Source organism: Haliaeetus leucocephalus, unplaced genomic scaffold (assembly GCF_000737465.1).
Source record: "Haliaeetus leucocephalus isolate CR32 unplaced genomic scaffold, Haliaeetus_leucocephalus-4.0 Scaffold605, whole genome shotgun sequence".
NCBI classification, from domain to species: Eukaryota; Metazoa; Chordata; class Aves; order Accipitriformes; family Accipitridae; genus Haliaeetus; species Haliaeetus leucocephalus.
The window spans coordinates 6,391,308-6,413,509 of NW_010973041.1; the positions used below are offsets into that span (position 1 = coordinate 6,391,308).

At 41.9% G+C, this 22,202-nt stretch overlaps 1 protein-coding gene across 1 annotated transcript in view; it reads left to right on the plus strand.

Annotated features, from left to right (window-relative positions):
* KIAA1958 (KIAA1958 ortholog) overlaps nt 1-21,977 on the plus strand; it is a 23,069-nt gene extending 1,092 nt beyond the window's left edge. The window contains exons 2-3 of the mRNA XM_010578190.1: nt 1-64; nt 20,432-21,977. The exon at nt 1-64 is cut by the window's left edge and continues 254 nt beyond it. Of these exons, the coding sequence (XP_010576492.1) occupies nt 1-64; nt 20,432-21,477 (1,110 nt within the window). The 3' untranslated portion in view covers nt 21,478-21,977. The remainder of the gene's footprint in view (nt 65-20,431) is intronic.
* The last annotated feature ends 225 nt before the right edge of the window (nt 21,978-22,202 follow it).

A 22,202-nucleotide genomic window follows, 5' to 3' on the forward strand; every position in this document is an offset into this window, starting at 1 on the left:
AGCCAGCAGCAGCCCCCCGCCGCCCCCGCCACCACCCCTGAGGCGGCAGCACAGTCGATGCCAGGTAGGACGCTGGGTGGGAGTTGAGGGACGGTGACGTTTTGGGGGTGGCCCCCCCCAGGCACGGGCTCGGTGAGGGGGCGGCCAGGGAGGAGGTGCTGCGTTGTAGGAGGGTGCCCCGGTCCCGCCAGCTTGTAAGTCGGTAGGTAGAGAAGGTGCCCCCGATCAGAAGAGGACGTGGAGGACCTCAACTGGGCGAAGGCTAGGAGCACCCCCTGCGAGAAAGTGTTCCGCTGCCCTAGGGAAAGCGCGCTTTTCAGACAGGTTTGTAGGTGCAGTTGTGTCATGGGAGAGGGCGTGCAGCTGCCTCGCTGGGGTCACGGGGCGGGGAGGACATGAAACCGGGCCACACACTCTTTTGATGAGCCAGAAAGAAGCGGTCTCAGCCAGGGGAGCCTAGAGTTGGGGGTCGCGTGCTGTCTTCACCCTGTCAGAAGAGTAATGTTTGACATGGAGAGGCAAAGGAGGGCACACAGAGAGTTCCTGGAGGGAGGTCTGACCTTCTATAAATCTCTATTAAATGGCTTACCTGACCTGTAAATCAGAGCAGGCTGCAGAGATGAGAAGAACAACCACAACCTTAACCATGAAATTGATAACACTTAAACTTTAATCCAAGAGAAAAAACCGATTTTTTTTCCCCTCTTAGTGGAAGTTCTCATATCCCGTGTCCTTCATATTTTTCATCTCCCACTGCTGCCAAAGTACCAAGAATTGGCACAAACAGATCAACATTATTGGATAAGGAGCATGTTAAAACAGTGTACTTTTTCTGAATGATTATCCCATGTGCAGAATAACTTAGTGTTGGCCGTAGGTCTTCTGGAGGGGAAGGAAATCTGTTTCTTGAGCAGACTCACCAGCTGCCTGTGGACCTGACTGCAGACAGTGCTGGCTTTGCTTTTCCAGCTGGTGCACAGTGCCATCCTGGGGGGAAGCAAGGGCAGGAGCCAGTTCTCTGCCTGCTCCCTCGGTGGTTCAGCCTACGAGTGTCTGGTCAGATAGAGCAGAGCCAGGCAGTGGAGGGGGGAAAAATTGCCTATATGCAGTCCATGTGGCAGCTACTGTAAGCGCTAAAAACAATGACTTTTAACGGCATGGACGATACTTCAACCTGGACACCCTGCAACCTGATTGAACGCTAGCAAATCTAATAATTCACAAGAGCCTGCAGATCTTGTTGCCAAATAAAACGGTGGGCAAAGTTAAATACCCAGTTTTGCTAAGTAAACCCCACTAAGCATTAGAAATTAGAAAGGATGATAACTGTCTTGGTTACAGCAAAGCAAATTCTTTTTTGGGACCTATTTCTGCATGGCTGCGTCTTTGAGATGTTACTTTGCAGTAGTCCTGTCATGTAGCATCCCTCGTGGAAATTCCCTTACAAAATTCCAACTGGTTTAGAACTGACTCTGCTCAGCTAAATACGAGAGATATGGGATGCCTGATGTCAATCCGAATTGCGTGGTAAACCTACTTATTCCACATTCCTCAGTTTATAAAGTGTATCACTGCTTTATATACTATAGCTAGTTTCTACCAACCTGCCCCTGCAACTGGCTTGGTCTCAAACTTGAAAAAGCTGGGACAATGGAGTACAAACCTAGGCAGAATTTGTCTATGTAGGTGTGTGTTATCTGGGAGAGGGATTTACTTTCAGCAGCTTCATTAGAAAACCCAAACCCTTTCAGACTGCTTTTGCCAGGTCCTCAGAAGCCAAACTAGTTCAGCAGTTGTCACTGTGTAGGGTTGAGCCTTGCAAGAATGGATGCAGTGCCACATTTTCACATTTATATAGTTTCCAGAGCAGGATTGGTTTACCCACTGCGTAAATCAACCCTCAAAACCTTCTAGCGCTTCTTGCATTGACAGCAGTGTTACCTCAGTGTGCTGTCCAAACTCCAGTTCAGTCCGTTATGTTCTCACTACTTAAATTTCTTTAGTTGTTCTCAAAAAAGTGTTACGCAGTTCCTCTCCTCAGCCTGGTATAGTGTTGTTGTAATACTCAGAGGTAGCTGCATTTTAACTAGGGTAAAATGACTGACATATGACTAAAACTTGATATGTCAGTGAAGTAGTGAAATCTCCGATTTCCATAGAGCCTGCTCCTTTGAGAAAGAAGTGCTGGCATTAATAAATCTTCAAGTTGCAGAAAAGTGGGCAATGTTGGCAAGTGAATTTATTACAGATGTGTAGTTCTGCACAGTAGATTCTTGCAGATAAAATGCGGAGGCCTGATTAAAGACTAGAGTATGGTGATTGCTCATGTACAGTGATGTCGTTAGGCTGTCTCTTAACAAAGAGCAATGTACTGGAAGTGGTGCATGATATATAAAATTCGTGTAATATTGAACTACAAGCGGATGTTTATCTATCCTATGTAAAAATGTTTCTGTCGTAAACAGACAGAAACAAGGATGAGTGTAATTCTTATGTGAAAAAAAGCAGGAAATAATTACACCAGGGAGCCTAGACCTTTTGTTAGTTTATAGACTCGGTGGATGCTTGCCAAACAAACAAAGGTACTTTTGAAAGTAAGCAGAGAATTTAAATTCTGCCTTGTCCCCTACAAAGTGTTGCTTAATTTTAAAATAATATCTGAAGCCTTGCTCCTGGTCCCATTAGAACTGGTCATATGTTTATGAGGCCTTTGCAGGTCTAAGGCCTTTTATGATAAGTTAGGATTAAAGGGTGTGATCCAACCAGGAAGAAATATTACTTTGAGTTTTAGCTTAAGTCACATACCCTTGCATTTGTTATCAGACACAGCTGATAGTTTCCATGCATGGTAATCGTGTAGGTCATGAAAGTTTGAGTGAGATTCTCCATGAAATCAAAAATCTTGATGACAGGTGTTAGCTTAGGCCAGTTTAAGCCACATTATACTTTTGAACTAGCTTCTCTTTCAAACATTTCTTTTTTTTCTCTTCCACTCTATTCAATTAAACCATGGCAACTGAATGTGTAAGCAGGGACTTTACAAAGGTCTTTTCATGTCTTAAAAGTGAAGTGGCATCCCAGTGAAGATTCAGTGAGGTTAGACACTGATTTCTGTTGGGTTCAGGTCTCCATCTAAGCACTGCAGAATATACTGCATTATTTTTGTTAAACTTCAGCCCTAATAAGTAGACATTCATTTGTCAATTTTCAGATTGTTCTTTACCACTTTATTGGCAAAGCCTTCAAAAATATATGTAGGTACTATTTAGTCCTTTTTTTGTGTGTGGAAAATTGAGAGGACCTACATCTGATAGGACAGAGATTTTTGCAGTGGCAGAGAGCAGGGAATTTCTGCAATTTCTACTTCCCACACAGCCTCTTTTTTCTTTTCCTTTTGCTAATACTTGGTCTGTTTTTTATGTCCAAGAACGAGCAAGGGTAATGTAGGTCACATCAGAAGATGGAAGGTAAGAAACATGATGCTTTAGGTTGCAATACATGCAGCCTATAGAAATTAGTGACATTTGGATGTCTGAAACCATGAATGAAAAAGATTTGGTATTATTGGAGAAGGATATGGAGGAAGACTATGGCTCAGAGGAGGATAGAGCTTATTGTGTAGGAAGGCAAGTTTTGATTCTCAGAGAGGTAGGACTTACTTTGTAAGCAGAATTGCTGAAGTATTTATAAAGAATACATATTTTCCATGTGAAGACTGGGGGTAAAGATGTGCTTTGGATTAACAATACAGTGCAGCAAGACATCTCTGGTCCAACACTAGTCCAACACTATAAATACAGGTGCAAAGAGTTCCATAAGGAGACCCTAAAAAGACGTCAAATCCGTATGTACAAAATGTGCAGAACGCAAAGAGTAGTGAGTAGAGATGCAGAATAAAAAATTCTGTAAATGAAGTGACTAGGGTTGTTGCTTCTGTCAGAGATGTGGCAAATCATACTCTGTAGGTACCGTCACAATGCCATCATGCATATCCATCATTGAACTTGCCGGGCTGCTGGGTGGTGTTTTACATGTACAGACGTTTGCAGAGTTTGGAAGGGAAACAGGTTGTCCACAGCACCAGTGCTTTCTTAGCATGCTGCACACCGTCCCTCTGCCGTGGGTATTGAATGGTATTGGCAGTTGAATGTATGCCATGATGAATGGTCCCCTGGTCTGTGCTGAGGGCAGTACTTAGCCTTGCTAACTCTGATATCTCCACTCTGAGCCCCTCCCCGTTCTTTTCTTTTCTGTCAGGATCCCAGATCAGTGCCTGGTGATCAGCTTCGCCTGGTGACTTGGGCAAAGATCTAGTTCTGGTCCTGTACTGTCATCATGGGAAGGTGCAAGCAGGGATTGCAGCCTTTCAGGACTGGCACCTAACATGGGTTGACTCCTGCTCTGCTCTCAGTGTGGACATCCCTGTTGGTTCCAGGTGTTCATATAATGTCTCTATCTGAACATGACCATTATAAAATGCAGTGCATCTGCAGGTTGTCTGATGTTGATGTAGAGCTTTTAGGTGGAATATTTTAAAGTATTTTTCTGCAATCAAAAGAACTAGGACCCCCACCTTCCCCCGCCCTCTGCAATTGTGTGGGTTTAAATGAAGTGGGAGCTGAGGTCCTCGTGTGATCATTAAGACTCATGGATTAGGAGCTGTTAGGTGAGCATCAAAATGTTACAAGACTTAGAGGAGAAAGAAGGCCCCCAACCTCATGAATTTCCAGTTTTGACTAGGTTTAGCTTAAACTCCTAAATCACTGTTTACACTGCAAGGAAAATAATTTGTCAGCTAGCACATTCCAAAGAAGTGCAAACAAGAAAAAATAATGGCTTTTTTGAGGTATATAAAGCATCAGCCATACATATAGAAAGGCCAAATTAATCCCTGCTGTAATTCTTCCAAGTCCAGTGGAACTGTGCCAAGAATGAATGTGTAGCACAAGGCAAATAATCATGTCAAAAGAAAGTTACAAAACTTTACTTAAGCTCTCCCAAGAACACTCAGATAATTGCTGATTGGTCTCTGTATTTGTAATTTACATACAAAGATTGATGACTTTTGGCTAAAAGGACTGCTGAAGCCTGCCTCCAGAGACATATGCTGCTGAATGTGTTTAAGTGAACAAGTAAACATATGCAGGGGTGAGACAGTCTCTTCCTCTTTGTGTTGGCCTGAAGAGTTCAGAGTCCACTGGTGACTCTTTAGGTCCCATAATTGATATCTGTTCTTGCTCTAGTAGCTGAACTAAAAATAATAAGTGCTGAGATACATAATTACAAAAAGCATAGTACTTTTTTTTTTTTTTAAGTTGCAAGGGCCTGGCTAAAATTAGATCATTATAGTTTTAATTATCAGAAGAAGGAAGCTAGTGAGTTGATTAACCACCTCCTGCACTGCCACTGCCTTCTGATCTTGCAGCATAGATTTGCCAGCTCATTCCCACCCTTAATTATCTGTGTCCAAATGCTGTTAAATTAGAAACTAATGTTTTGGAGGCTTTATTCTAGAAGTTCTGCTAATGAGGCTGATATTGCTTATCTTTACAATTTCGTAAGGGAGTTCTGTTTAAAAGCAGGACAGTATCATAAGAAGGACAAATTCAGCCTTGGCAAAGTAGTCATCTATTTGCTTTTGTCATCTGGGTACACAGCATGACAATCAAATTTAAAAAAAATGAAACCATAGTACTAATAATTCTAATACAAGAGTATGTTTTATGAAGCTGTTCCTACAAGAAGCATTTACCAAGCTATTAATTCTTGCAGGAGAACACTGAAATGAAGACTCATCAAGTATTAACATCTTTAGATTTTTCACTATACTTAAGAAATATATTTATCGACATTTCAGGATTCCACATATATTTTCTTTATTAGAAATGCCTTGCAGACACAGAAGGCTCATGCCAGCCTCTTTGCAACCTTGAAGACAAGCAGTGGACTTGTGTAGAGGGCAGTCGTCTTGCTGTCCAAAATACTAAGTATTTATCAAAGCAGCTATGCCCATAAGACATTAGGCTGCTGCTTTTCTTGATGTCAGATCTTGTTTCCCCTGTTCACCATGGACCTTCTCCTAGTGAAACTACCTGCAGCACACAGAGACAGCTCCTGGCAGCAGCATTATTGGATATATATATACACATTTTGGAGGAAACTGTTCATGAGTATTCACGCTGAAAGTAGGTTGGTGTGGGAGACATTTGGGTATGGGTTTTGAGTTGTATTCCTGCAATAAAAGCTGCATAGGCCTATTGATCCTCTGTTACAGGTGAGGAATGATAGTTCCCATGCAGTCTGTGGAAGTTGCTTGCCTGTAGCTAGGAGGGAGTTGAATCCATACCCTCAGGAAGATCTACTACAGCCAGGCCCCAGCAGTTTTTAAGGATTAAGTCTGTAAAGCATGCCAAGTTCAGCTGCCAAACAGTCGGGAATATTCCCTGGGGTTTTGAGTAGAGGAACTGCATCACTGACAATTATTGACATTTCATTTAAATATATATTTTTAGTTCAAGTTCCATAGCACAAAGAGTATTAAGTAAGATGGTGTCATATTGGAAGAGAAACTGCCCTCTTCAATGAATGGTTATGTTCTGGAGCATCGCTGCTCGTTTCAGACTTAGAAATGAACCCTCTGCCCCATTACCCCAACATGAAAGGCAGAAAAGCAAAAAATAAGAAGCACAAGTGAGAAGCAGAAAACAATAATTTTTGCAAGACCAACATGATCTCTGGTGCTACGCTCTCCCTTTCACTAACGGCATCTTAAACAGACTACTGTTCTGTGCACAGTGCTGTGTTTTGTGATACTGATATATAAAGGAAGAAAATAAGGCCTCTGGTGGTTCCAGCTCTCCTGAAAACATATGGAAACAACAAAGGAAACTGCACAAGCCTGTACTGAACATCACTTTATTTTTAGGAAATAGAAGATTATTTAACGTGGTGTTTTTGATCAGAGATCTGTTTTCTTTTTGTGGTCTTTGCAGTTGCTCTGTTTAATTTTGGAGCTATTTTCATCTTATGATTTGTGAGTCTCTTAACTAAGAAAAGAGAGACAAAGTAGGATAAGACTGGGATCTGCAGAGGAGATGCAGCACAGCAGCCAAGAAAGACACTGACCCTGGAAAGGCCTCAGACATGCACTTTCCTTTTGCACTTTGGATGGGGTGCTGGGACAGAAAGGGAATACAGGACTTGGCGTTAAAACGTCAGGATACTTTCTGAGAGTGTTTTTCCACTTTGGATGAGGCTGGTATTTCAGTAAATACATCTACAGAAGAACTATTTCACATATGTATTCAAGGTCTAAGCTTTTAATAGCAGCAGTAAACCTTGGGAAGAACTGTTTTCACCTGCCTCCATGATGGGAGCCTGCCATTTTTGCATAAGCAGTTCTGTGAAGCTAGTACACAGTGACTTCTCTTTTCTCCTGTTTTCCTCATACCTACATTACTTCCCTCTTAGTGAGTCTTGTTCTGTCATGTCGTCTTCTTTTTGTGCTTGCAGTGAACCTAGAACCTGCTTGAGCATGAAACAGATAATTAAAAATTTCTGAGTGTATTTTCTGTTGATTTAAGCAAGATAACAATTTTAAATACAGAAATTCTTGTCTGAATTTTTCCAGAAAGGAACACAGAAGCATGATGGTAGCTATTTTATCATGGCTGGCACAGCACAGAGCAGTGCTTGCTAAAACATCCAGATCCTGGAAGCACTGAAACATGCTGAAATCCATCTTTCTTTGCTAAAGTACGCTTAAATGAAGCATATGCCCATGCTGTTTGCAGGAAGTGCTGAACCAGGCTATTAAATCAGAGCCTCAAGAGAGAGAAACCGAAATGCCTACTTTCCCTGATGAATCTTTCTTGCTGGGGCACTCCACGGACTGGTCACGCAGAAGCTGCTTTCGACATTGGTTGTTCTGAACAGCTTGAATGTGGCTAGTGCCTCTGTGGGACGAGTGGGCAGAGCGGTATTTTCATTTCCCAAATGAGCACACATTTGTCTGGAGCCAAGCAATGCTGCTCTGCAGAAATAGCAGGGTGCTGCTGATCACATGAACTTCGTGTTAGAGGCAGCAGTTCCCAGGTCCTGGCTGCCACCGAATCCCGCAAACAGGGCTTCCTGCATGCATATTGCATAAAAAGTAGTGCTGAGGACTTTGCTGAATCTGATGAAAGCTTTATGTTACATGCTTAATTATACATTGACCATTAAGTGCATTGGCTGCATCTTCCGTCTAACATATACCTGTCACTCCCATTAACTTTAATTAAACAGTAAGTACACACAGAGAGAAATACTGTAGGTATTCCTGTTGATTAAACTCAGGATATCTTTAGACTGGCAGTGACACTGTGGTCTGTTGTTGCTTTTCATTAACTACGTTTTCATGATGAAAACGTCACTTGAAACCATATAACTATGGATCAATAATACTTAATCACTTGCTGATTTGTCCTTGGGGGGGGGAGAAAAAAGCTGGCTGCCTGTTTGTTCAGAGAAGGAAAAAGTTGATTCTGAGCTATTCTGACCCAGGTCACATCACCCCGGTGCAAAAACTGAATGTGCTGTAGTACTGAAATTATTTCAAGCAGGACATGCTTGTACCCAAAGATCAAGCCTGTGAAAGATAAGGACGACCATCTCTGATGTTTGATTAGCTTGCTTTGATTTTCTGTTTACACTCGCCTCTCTCTTAACTGGGTATCTGCCTCATCTCAGCTTCTCTAATGTCACTGGTCAGGGATAGCAGTATGAATGAGCCACAGAAGCATGGATGTTTTTGTATGGGAATAATTTGTTTTGTCCACAACTTGGAGCACTGTTCTGATTGTGGTGAGCTCTGTCCTTCAGTCAGGGAGGATGTGCCAGGTTATGGGGATTTTTTTTTTTTGTCATTGACTCTCTGGAAATGGAGCACTGCCAGTTGCTTGGGACTTGCTCTCTCTTACCGACTATACATCCAGGAAAACAAATTAACAGACAGGAAAACTATTCTTAGCATTACAGTGCAGCATTCATGCCTGTATGCTGATACATGCTTTGCTTTTTGCTCACGGATTTACTTTTCCTCTCCCTTGATTTCAGATAGCCCTCAGAAAACTTACAGTTTGACAAGTAACTTGGCCATTTACCATTCAGTTGTACAGTTGTTAGATACATCAGACTGTTTATTGTGCTAGTGCATAATAAAATAGCCATATATGTGTATAACATGCATCCATAATTATATGCATTAAACTATACCCCATGTCACCCCTTACATGGATTAGTTGGTGTCGGTTTTGTTATGAACTCATTCAGTAGCAGGGCAGCTAATTGTTCATATCCTATATAGAAGAACAGATTATTTTTATGGAAATAACAATACAGTCCCAACAGGTGAATTTTGACAATGTAATTACAGAGGAGAAATAATAACAATATTCTGAGCAGCTAAGAGGTGTGTATGTGTGTGTATGCTCTCTGTGTGTGTACATAGCGAGAAAAACTTTGAAAGACCTCAGTTTACTTAAAGAGACTTTACTCAAGCAGAGCTACAAAATGTGACTAAATATCTATTAAATTAAACTATAATAAAGCAAATTTAAACATGTATTCAAGGACAGAAATAAACAAGTTGTGCCATGAACAACAGCCTGGTTCTTGATGAATGTGCGTTCCTTGTCTCTTCTTCTCCCCTCTGTGCAGAATTTCCAGCTGCTCCTGTTCCTCCTGGGACTCCTTGTCCTGACAAATGCCTGAACATGCTGTGGCTAGTCTGGAACAAAGTGTGTGTGCTTTGGTCAGCCAGGGTGTGCGAGCAGCTGCCTAGCAGAGTATCTAGTGCCTGATTGAGGTCTGTGGCCTTTCCACAAGTTGGGATGTATTCATGTCTCAGCCCTCTGCTCAGCTGTTGAGTCTCCCCCAACCTTGTAGGGCCTTTACATCTTTGAACTTCCACCCCTTCCTAATGTGGTGAGAGTTGTGTTTGCAAAGGTTAAAGTGAAGTTCAAAGTCATCGTTCTTTTCTGGAGTGCAAGGCGGAGAGGACTCTCAGGCTCAAAACAGAAAAGCAGGCTAAAAAAATACACCTTAGAAGCTGTTTCACTTGAAGTGTTGCACTTCATCTTCTCTGGAGAATTGTGTAAAGAGCTGGTCCTTAAATTCTGCTCTCTGACCCAGTGAAGACAAAAGAAATAAGTGCATTAAAAGTGTGCATTGAAACTAGTTAGGCAAGGTTGTAAATTGTGAGCTCTTCATAGAGTTTGTGCCCTTCATAGCTTGCTTCACTCATACTGGAGAATATACAGTGCAGAAAGGTGAAAGCAAATTGGTCTGGTTGGGCAAAATTACCAACAGAGAATTTCAGAAAGAAAACTGCAAGCTCAGTAACAAGGCGATTCAAGTACTTTGCTAAATTAAAGATGGGGGTGGGAGAAAAGGTACTGAAATGCAGTTCTTTGGGATGCATGTGCTGTGATCTGTGTTATCAGCAGTCAATAGCACGAGCTCCCAACGTGTTGCCTATTACACCTGCAGTAGATAGTTCAGCCAGAACAGAAAAGGGTACCTTTTAATTCACTACCAATGGCACTTTAATAAAATAGAGGGAGAAATGTCTGCAGTCTCTAATAAGCAATATATCAACCAAGTGCTGTCAGCCTGTGTAGAGAGCTCTACAGCATGATTTATTATGTTAATTACAGTCATGTGGGCCTCATGCTCTTAAGTCTGAAACTGCTCACATTCTCAGCTTGATTTAAGAATATGCTTTGGCTAAGGCTTAAAGTGCAGCTTATTATGATTAATGTAATAAAATATTTATTACATACTCCTTTTCTTTGTTTCACTGCTTGTTGCCCCAGTTAGACTGCCTCATTCTGAAACAGTGATATAAATTAGATTTCAGATGATGAGGATCCTCATCTGTTTTTAATCTCTTTCTTCAGTGGTGTTCTTTTTTTCACATCCCTTTGTTCTGATTCTTCCTTCTCTCCCCCTCATCTTTATTTCCCTCCCGTATTTCCCAACGCTGCTTCTTGGTTGCTGTCTGGAGTGAATCAAAAGCAGGCAAACTTTATAGTCCTGGCTCATCCCTTTGAGACCTCTTACATTGCTTTCTCAGTTGTGCTTATTGAAGTTAGCTCTTAAATGCAATGACATTAAAACTGGTGGTAGGCTGTAGCTGAGAATACACTAAGCCTCTGGTGATGTGGAGCGGCATGTAAAGAGAAGACTAAACTGTAACGGGATACATGTTTGTTGTCCCATTTTTAATTGTTCTTCCACAGGCTTGCAACTGCAGACAGGCACAAAGTTCCACTGCGCCAAATTTTCCAAAATGCTGTATAAATTTGTACCTGTGATTTTGTGCAAACCAGCCCACTGGTTAAATCACTGGCAGAGCAATCGGTGCTTGCGAGATCTGTTTACACATGTAAGTCTGGCTTTCTGAGTATGAGCATGTAAAGGTAGAAACCTTATGGCAAATGTAGCTTCTTGGTTTTCTTATGTAAGAAATGGGATTTTGCCGTGAGAATTTGTATTTTTCCCCTAATGCTTCATTAATTTTTGAATGATAAGCTTAATTCAACAAAGGAGGTGTTTCTTAGATCTTTACATTTTTTTCTCTCCTCATTTTGATTTTTTCTTCTTGTTTTTTCTCTTAGCAACTTTCAAATTGAGTCATCTTATACGTATAAATGTTATTCAGTTGTGCCTCTCTTCCACCTTCTAAACATATAGTGGCTTAGTCCAGTTGATTTCTACATTTCTACATAAGCATGAACTTAAATACAGGGTCCCCAATCCAGAATGCATTTAAAATATGCTTTGTTGAATTGGAAACTTATTTGGGAGAAAAACAGACATTCTGCTGAGGATGTGTGTGCCACACTTTCTGGACTGGTGCCAGGCCCGCCAAATCCACTTGCAAAATGAGTGCATTGCTTCTGCTGTGCATCATCCAGCTTCCAGTTCGCAGGGTAGGTTAGACAATCACTGACATACTCCTTTAATTCCCTCTGCCACAGATCATGAAGTAAATAACATGCTCTGAAAAGGCAACATTTCACTGTGTTGCTAAAAAGTCCTGGGTAAAAAAGAATTCTGTTTTCCAGAGTTAAATATTTAACCTGAAGAAAATAATTGGCAAAAAGTGTCTCTTATCTTTAGCCTTAAACTGAAATTAGTACTTTGAGTTTTGTAAGTGGAGTTAGCCATAAATTGGTGAGAAATTGTTCGAAGACATTTGCTCACATTCTAGGTAGTGTTTTGCTACTTAGCAACTCCAGCAGCACTCCAATTTCACCAATCTCCTTGATTTTTTTAACCTGAGCTCTGCAAGAGGAGCAATTATGTGTTAGAAGTGAAAACAGTTGAAGAAAGTTTAGTCAGTTATTTTGAAAGGAAAGGGGGTTCACATTTTTGAAAAGTTTTCTAACATTTTTAGGTTTGCAGTATAGAAAACTCCAAGCATAGCTTTTATATCCTCCACCTCTATGAAGAGTTGGGTCACTCAACCTCAGTCAATTACATCAGGGTCCAGAGAATTTGTTTTTATAAACCTCCTGTAAAGGTAATAGCTAATATAGAAATAAGACCTGGAGCTGGTTCCAGGCTTGGTTTTATAATCCAGGTGACTGACCTGGAACAGGGCAGCTAAAATGGCAGACTCCAGTCCAGCTGTGAGCTGAGTACGTTTTGCCTGGACACCACCTAAGTACCATAATATATATATCTATGGGTTTCTCCAGGGCTCTTGCAAAATATCTTCTGCTTTTCTCCGTGCTGTGCCCCAGGTAGCAGCTGTATTGTTCTGCTGCGAAGTGCTGCAGTGTTGGGCAAGCCTGGGAGAGCTGGAGTTGGTGTATTTGTTCCTGCCAAATGGAGGTGAGATCTGGGTAGATATGTACTGAGTAGCCCCACTGTCAGGGTACAGGGGGAATGCATCCCATTTTTGCATTGCAGCACTTCATACCAGTGCATCACAGAACAGCTTCAAAAGAAGATAGGAAACTGTACAGTCTCATACCCAAGAAACACCACTGTAAGTGCTCAGTGGCAGAAGTGAAATGTGAGGTAAAACTAGCACGCAACACTCCTGTTTTCCACCAGCCCTGACAAAACCAAAACCAGACAACTAGATGAACTGGAGATCATATGTTGAACAAATGAAAGCATTTTTTATTTAGAAAGTGCATTTTTAGAACCTTTGTGTTGAAATAGCTCAGATGTTGTGTACAGTCAGGTGGAGAAGGAAGGGAGTTTTGTACAACCAAAGTCCATAAAGCACTGCTGGTTTGCGCTGCTCATTAGTGATTGCTAGTACCGACTGCATAAAAGTTTGATCCAGTCAGTCATAGGAGGACATAAATTCTTAATCCCTTGTCACAGCTACAAATTTTCTGTCATCTGAGGATCATGCAGTAGTCCCTTTAATATTGATGTGAACTGTATTGTTGACTTTGCCAGTAGCCAAATTGCACCTCATATCTTTTCAGGCTGTTGTGGTGAGAAAGTAGTGAAAGTGAACTGAACACAAACCAGCACTAGTGTCTGAGCAAGCATCCGTTTGTCAGACCATTCTGTACCATTCTGCAAAAAATGTACAGATAACTAAAGTTTTTTTTAGTGACTCTTACTTCAGGAAGATACCAATGTAAAAATATTTCCATGCTCACTTGCTTGTGATCTATGTCCTTTTTTCTGTGACAGAATCTAAAGCTTTTTAATTTTAGAATCATAAAATATTTCAATGATAATCTTGTTGGAGGAGGTTAACTGAATAGAAGCATAATTTGTTTTTGCCAGAAAACATAACATCTTTCATAAATGGATTTTAATTAATAAATTTCTATCATACTACAGATTTTACATGCTAATGAAAGCCTTTTCTGAAAATGTTAAACTACACAGAGTTTGACTTAATGTAGTGGAAGTATGGAACTTTAACTATTAAACAGAACTTAATAGCAGTATCAGATGGGTAGGGCAGAAATTCAAGAAAAAGTGCAGGAGCACTTTCTTCTACTTCAGTAATCTGCAGCTAACAAGTTGATCCTTTGATCCTGCAGAGCTCAGAAGCTGTTAGACATCAAAACCTGATGAAAGTCTCCAGGCAGTCACAGGGTTTTCCCCCCTCTTTTGACTCTGACTCACCAAGCCTAAGCATAAGTACGTACAATTATTATGGCACAGGAAGCACACTTTATTTGGCCTTAGGACTTCCTAAATAAATGGTTATTGTTGGATATGAAATAATTACATTAAAACATACTTATTTTTGACTTAAGTCTTTGACTACTGCGTGTGTGTAGGAGTTGCCCCAAGGAAGTTAGCCTGTAGCAGACAGTAAGAGTGCCAAAAATACCGTTCTCCCAGTGTTTAGCTCTCCCTGTCTCTTAATCTCAGAGTGTTTCTGTGAATGCTCAGAGGCTTTTCTGCCAGGGAGACCTCCTGCTCTTACCCTCACCCTTGCTCTTCAGTGGTGAGATGGGAGAATGGCTTTCACTTGGTTATTCTTGTGATATAGTGAAAACGAGCTGTCAGCTTTCTGAGTTTTGCTTGCAGAAAGAGGACTGATATTCAGGGATGCTGTGGTACAACAGTGACATTCAGCCACTCCTGATAGGGGAGCTGTAGCACTGCTTCCAGGAGGGCATGTGTGTCAGAGGGTCCCCTGGCCTTTCCCCACCGTGACTTGACCATACCTCCCTTGCGCAACACATGACCTCTGCCCAGCACGGTTGTAGACTTGAGAATGTCGTTTGCCGGCATATACCTTCTCGAAACAGGACGGGACAGGAAGAAAGAAAGATAACGGCAGGCTGTGGTTTACATTAACTGTTTTAGTGGGCTGTGTATGGCTATGGCCCATAAGTTGGATATCACTACTTTTCAATAATTGCAGAGCAGGGGCAAGACCCAACCTGCGAAGTGCTGGGGAGTGGAGAGAGAGCACTTAGCCCCAGCATGGAGATACATGGGACCTTGTGTGCAGTTAACTAGGCTTTTTCACCCGAAGGAAAGCTTTTTGGTGGAAGCAGGTCTGCTGCAGAACCATTTTCCTAGTCAGAATACAAATTGGGCGGAGAAGACATTGGTTGGTGATGTGATTACCACCAAAAAACCCATCTTACTTTTAATGTACTTCTTCAGAGATCTCACTGCCTACTTTAAGCAGAGTTTAAGACTTTGCAATAATAGCTCAGGTTCATGACGCCCACTAATGTTACAAATCCTCTCTGAACATTAATAATCTGTATCTGTCCGTTGTGAAAGCAAGTGCCTTTCCCCCCACCATATATAATTACAGAGGTTATGTCCTTTTCAGGGAGTCTGAGTGTGTGTTATGTGTGTGAGCTGAAATAAAAACAACCCTGAGTTTGATAACTCCACTGATAATGTTAAGTCTTGGCTGTGTTAAGATCAGATTATGAGAAGATCAGAGGACAGCTGTTGCTCTGTGGGAGGGCTCATCTCATGGTTGCGGGCTAGCCAGGAACAGTCAGCTCCCACTAGGTTGTCTGTTTAATCTCTTCCAGGTCACTTTATCTCTTTGGCTACATTTAAACTGGGACATCTAAACTACCTGGCACTTTTTCAAACTCTTAGTTGGGAGTTTACCCCAGATCCCACAGTAGGGTGGGTTTTACTGACTTTTTGGGGCATGTTCTGGTTTTCTTGGAAATGCAACTCCAATGTGGGATCAGATAGGAAACACGAGAGCTCCAACCAGGTCCTTTGTGCACTGATGCAGCTGAGGGGGCAGGATGTCAGAAAATGCATCTCCAGGTCAATTTATTTTTTATGTTTCTGCTCCTAGTCTGTAAAACACGGGTAACAGCACTACCAACTCTAAAGGTTGCGTTAATGAGAAGAAAAAGGCATTAAGGATAGCTTGGCTTATTAGATCAATGATGACAATAATTCTTGGTTGGTTGGTACAGACCATTTTACTAGCCAAGACAAATGAGACCATAACGTGAGAGTATCTGTCTTCCTAGAGCCTAACAACAGACACCTACAGAAGACTGTAAGAAAGGTGCAAACATAAATGACACCTCCCCACTTTCCTGTCCTCCACAAATTTGCAGCTCAGGGCCTTCCTGATACAGAGGTGTTCTCTTGTATTGAGGAGCACTTTGTGATTTTTTTTTCTGTACTTTTACCCAATTTTGGAACCCATGCACACTGAAGAGTTGATGGTACTGTGAGGAGTGGAGGCCCATGAGCAAATAGGTTTATGTTTGCAATAATCAAGTAACTAATGTAGATCCCTACCTGTGTTTTCAGTAGTTTTCAGCAGGACCATAGAAAAATTAAAAAAAAAAAAAGTAGGCCCTGGCCAAAAGAGCTTTTGGTCTCTACTCAACAAGATGCAGCAAAGTGAGACCAAGCAAGCATCTGAGAACTGTTACATCAGGAACACTACTGTTTTAGGACAAGAACATTCACTTTCAATACCCAGACCCAGAGATGAAGTCTTGTACCTCAGCAGTTCTCCAAGCTTGTCAGATCTTTACCATAAAATACACATTTTCAAAAATTCACTGTGATGACACTTGAGATGCCTTTTAGTCTTGAGTTTTAAATGATTGAATTACTTTTATGTAGCCTTTCTTTGTCTGTTGGTCTGGGTGGATTTGTAAGGAACAAAATGACGTTACACCAGCCTAATCTTCCCTGACAAGGTTGCAAGGCCTTGTGGCCAGAGCAGAAACAATCAGTGCCTAATATCCAGACTGTGGTAAGGTCTTTGATTCTGTTTCTGCTTATTTCCTGTAGGCAAAGTAGAGATGCGTAGAGTAGATGGTTTTGTTGGAAGTATTTTACAAGGGTCATTTGCAGACTGCACCCAGAGAATAATTTTTGTGGTCTCCTTGTCCTGTCAAAGGTTGTACAGAAAGGATGCAAGGTACGCCTGGTTTTGGGGACTGTTTCATTAGTGATCCAAATGGCATAATTGTACTGGGTTTGGCTGGGATGGTGTTAACTTTCTTCATAGCCACCCATACCTTGCTGTGTTTCAGGTTTTTGACTAAAACAGTGTTAGTGACACACTGGTATTTTGGCTGTTGATGACCCAGACTTGCATAGTGTCAAGGCTTTTTCTTTTTCCCACTCTGTCCCCCCAGAAGCTAGGTCTAGGGTAGAAAAGAGGCTGGGAGGGGACACAACAGGGACAGCCGACCCAGACTAACCTAGGGGATATTCCCTGCCCTACAACATCATGCTCAGCAATAAAAATGGAAGGGCGGGATTTTTGGGGGGAGGTGGTTGCTCAGAGACTGCCTAGGCATTGGTCAGCTTGTGGGAGGTGGTGAGTGATTGCCTTTGCATCACTTGTTGGTTGGGTTTCTTTTTCCTCTTTCCTTCAGTTATTAAACTGTCTTTATCTCAACCCATAAGTTTTCTCGCTTTTGCTCTTCTTATTCTCTTCCCCATCCCTCTGGGGTAGGGAGTGGGCAAGTGGCTGTGAGGTGCTTAGGTGCTGACCAGGGTCAACCACCACCATAATAGAGAATAAGATTATGAAATCAGTAGAAAACACAAAGTTTAGCAATATTAAAAGCATGCCTCAATACAATTTATGTCTCCATTGTAGTTGGAGATGGATTATGTGGTTTCTTTCAGCACTATGAAACCTCCTCAGTTAAATGAAGAACTAAGACTTTAATGACATGAAGAATTATGTCTCCTTCCTCAGCTATCCTAGGCTGTGAAGAGCTGTCTTAGTTAAGTTAGGCTTCGCTGTGTTGTCTGCTTTTGCTGTGAATGAAGAACGTATGCAGATGATGACAGGGGTTCAGCTGACAGCTGATGACTTTGGCTGTCTCAGACTCTGTCCTTTGGGTCTCACTGCCTCCCTGCATTCGTCCCATGCTATGAGATATCTCTGACACTTGAGTGGTCTCATAGGAAGAGAATAATCCACTACCACTGCAGGCTGGATTCACAGTCAAAACTGACATAGCTCTCCTGATGTGGCTGGATGAGAAGTTGACCCTTTATCTTTAACATTTCCCACCTGCCTTGTGGAGTAACACACCCAAGCACTGCAGGAGTGCAGTGTTTCTAGGGTACTGTTCTGCTCATGCAACTTCAGGGGATCTTTAATTCAGCGTGGTTTTTATAACTGTTAGCTGCAGATAAGGCAGTTTCCTTTGCAGATTAAGGAAAGATGCCATAACATAAATGACTGACTGGGTGTCACTGCTGTGTTGTGACAGGCTATCCTCTAAGTAGTGATTGATGACATGTATAAAACTGAGCCATTATATGTGCTGTTTATATTGAAACAGTACTTAAAATGTGGGCTGTCAGTCAAAGCACTGATTGCTTACACAGTACTATAATAAGTGGTGGTGGGTGCAGTGAACAAGGTACCAGAGTAAATGTTTGTTTTGGAGCTTCAAACAGCGTTGTCTCTTTACTTCCAGCCTGCATCTAGCCATAATAAAAGGATCCATCCTATACATTGTCTAAAGCATGAGACTTCATGGCAGGCTGCTAGGAGCTCTTTGATGCTGATATCAATATTAAAACCAGTTTCTGAAACAGGCTGGTGACCTTTTCTTTTTCCCCTTAAGCACAGTTTGAGCAAACCTCAGTGCTCTGTGGCAGCATTTTTTTTGGCTGCAGAAGCCTCCAAAGGCTTCAGGTGCAGACCCTTGCTTCTCTGTGCTTTTCAGAGGGTTTGAGGACCCCTCTCAATAGGTTTCACTGAGTGCTGTGGATGTGGCGGATGCCTTGCAGTGAAGACACAGGACCTGGTCCTGGGGGATATAAACTCAGCTCTGTTTCTGGTCTGCTGGCAAGTCCTGGGGAAGTCACTCTCCATGCCTTTGTCGGCAGCTGTGGTATGGACGTGATGGGATGAACTCTCTTTAGAGTCACTCTGTAGATGGGTGGAAAGGGAAGCTGCCCAGCTGTGCACTGATGTTTCTGCAGTGCATGAAACATTGCAGGTGAGTGAAGGAAGGAGATAGGGCTACCTTCCTTACCCTGCCGCCTCCCCTGTTAACAGGCTTGCAGGGCAGAGTGGGCATGAGGAGCAAGTGTATGAGCACTGCTGCAAAACATGGGTGTGCCACATAGCCTGACATGAGTTTGGCCTGAATGACAGAGAGGCAGTGGGAACTTCACCTGGTCTGCTACCACTTTGTGGTGTGTATGTTGGGTGGGAAACACCTGGTGAATGTTACTATGGCACTGCTGAAAGGACACCAAAATGTATGGGGTTTGCAATGACATAGAACAAAAAAGATCTTGCTTTTTTCCCCTCTTCTGTGTATTAAGTGGAAGAGAGAAAAAAAGAACGTTCTATTGACAATTACAGAGAATAGTGAAATCATTGAATTTTTCCTTCTTTGCATTTGCTGTTCATTTTCTAAAACCATTAAGGTTTGTCACATTCATAATGACAGTTCCACCTATGTAATTGTAAGCTGCATCCTTGTACAGGTGGATAGTTTGCATATGCCAAGAAAACAGTCCTTAAGTACACACACCACTTAGATATAAAAAGCATTTCCTTTTTATGCTTATCTTATGATCAGCCCGGAAATCAGCTGTCAGTAACAACCATTGTAGCAGTAGCATCTGAATATGGTGGTTTAATATGTCACTGATTGTAAGGACCTTTGAGTATAGCCTTACAGAGCTATATAAAGTTTCCAGAATTTGATTTTTCTGCAAAATGAAAAGAAATGGTCACAACTGTACCTTCACTGTCAAGGTACAGCTTGATTATGTAGAGAGACTGTATAATCATGTTTTTCTTCCATATCTTCTGATGTGAACATATTAACTATTTTTTTTTATTCTTGCACATTTGTAAATTATACATTGCTCTGTAGTAGTTTTACGTGCCAACTCCTTTGTTAGGATGCTGCATTATTTTGTACTGTACATTTCTGTCTATATTTATTTAGCTCTTTAAAAATGTGTCTGATTAAAGATGATTTTTACTGTCAAAAATACGATGCTTTAGTTATTTTTTGTAGAAAAAAATTGGAACCAGTACAACCTCTGGTTTCACAAATGAAGTAATTCGGAATGGGGTTATTACTTGGATTGGGTCCTGCACACAGCATTGGGATTCACAGAAAAACCTTCTACCTTGCATTTGTTCTAAAAAGCAGATTGCTCCTAATCCCACTGTTTTCCACAAATCTCCATGCACAAAACTGCCCCAGTGTCATGAGGAGCTCACTTTGGTTTTGTGCCATACTCTAGTACATAATTTGTGAAACTGAAGTTGGCTTTTCAGACTTGTGACAGGTATGTAATGATGTTTTCCAGTGGTCTTTGTGAAATTAATTTTAATTTTTTTCCCTTTTTTTTGCTTCTTAAGTGAATTTGTTTTGGGGAAAAGCACATCGCACAAACTCACTGCTTCTGCTTTCTTTTGTCTTTCCCCTTCTCCTCCTTCCAGACCAGGATGAGAGAGCAGCAGAGCTCAGCAGAGAACAGAACGAGAAGACCATTCGCAGCACGCAGACAGCTCTCCGCAATTTCCGAGAGTTCCTCATCTCCAAGTACCCCTCTGAGACCCGGGAGATCTACGTCATCCCCTGCAAAGAGCTTGATGCCTACCTTGCTTCCTTCTTTGTGGATGCCAGACAAAAGGATGGGTCTGAATACGAGCCAAACAGTCTGGCCAACTATCAGTGTGGGCTGGAGCGGTATCTTAAAGAGCACAGGTATGGGTACAGTATTACGAGGGATAAGGAGTTCAAGAGGTCCCAGGAAGCTCTAAAGCAAAAGCAGATAGAGCTGAGGTGTAAGGGAAAAGGAAACAAGCCACACAAATCCATGAAGCTCACCTTTGCTGATGAGCTTATCCTGCGCAAAAGAGGCTTGTTGAGCCGGTACAATCCTGAAGGGCTGCTGAATCTTGTCTGGCTGAACAACACTAAGGCATTTGGACACTGCACGGGTTTCCATGGGTCCACCCTCAAGTGGGGAGACATCCGGCTGCGGGTGACAGAGACCGGGTTGGAGTACCTGGAGTGGATGGGGCCAGACAACGGAGACGTCAACGCCAAGAGCAAGAGAGGTGGGACGGACTCCCGGGTGTATGCCACCCAGCATTCCCCACAGACCTGCCCCGTGCAAGACTACAAGGAGTACGCCCAGAGGCGGCCTCCAGCCATGCGCTATGAGGACGCACCTTTCTACCTGTCCATCAAACCTGTTGTCAACTTGGCCGCGCTTCACTGGTACAATTGCCAAGCCCTGGGGAAAAACAAGCTTGCCAAGATGGTAAAGACAATGTGCGAGAAAGGCAACATCCCCGGCCGGAAGACCAACTTCAGTGTCTACCAGAGCTGTAGCACCCTCTCAGAAGCACAGAGCAACCAGCTGGTGCTGATCTGCAATAACTTGAGCCAGCAGGCTGCCCAGTCCATGGCAAGCCACTCCAATACTGGCAACTTCATAGTGTCAGCATCCTATGACTCTTCCTCTGACACGGCTTGAAAGAGGGGTATCACCCGAACACTTTCTTCTTTTCATTTTTGTTTCAAGCATTGAATTTGTGCCCAATAATACACATCAACTGTGATTGTACACTGTTCCCCCATAGCCCTCTCTCCAGTGTTAATTCACTTTATAAAAATATATAAATATATAATATATTTTTCTTTTTACAAATAAGTCAATAGAAATAGTTTAGTATTACTAACATAGTATTTATAGTGTTAATACAGAAATGAAAGGTACTTATGGGTTATAATATAAATGCAGATTTTAAAAAGACAAAAATGGTTCTCAGGCAACACAAGATAGACTGGAAATACCATTTTTAACATGCACACATCAGTGAGTATAAATCCCCAGGGAGGCTTACGTAGCAATTCTATTTTAAAGCATTTTTTTAACTTCTTATTTTAACATGACCTCCCAGAGTGGAGGAGACAAACTTATCACTGGCTGCTGCTTCTTACCTGCTGGCTTATTCTTGATCAGGAAGACCAAGAAATAAGAGATACATCAATGTAAGTTCATGAAACCATTTGCAACATTTTTCGTCTGTTTTTTATTTTGTTTCCTGAGGCTTATTTATGCTAGATGGGAAAAAAATCGTGAAGTCAGCTAAAGGCTATTTTTAACTTTTGTTTTTGTTGATTTTCTGTGATCAAAATGTTGCTGGTCTTTAGACTAAAAAGTATTGTTTTCAACAATATGCAAAAGTATAATGGCAA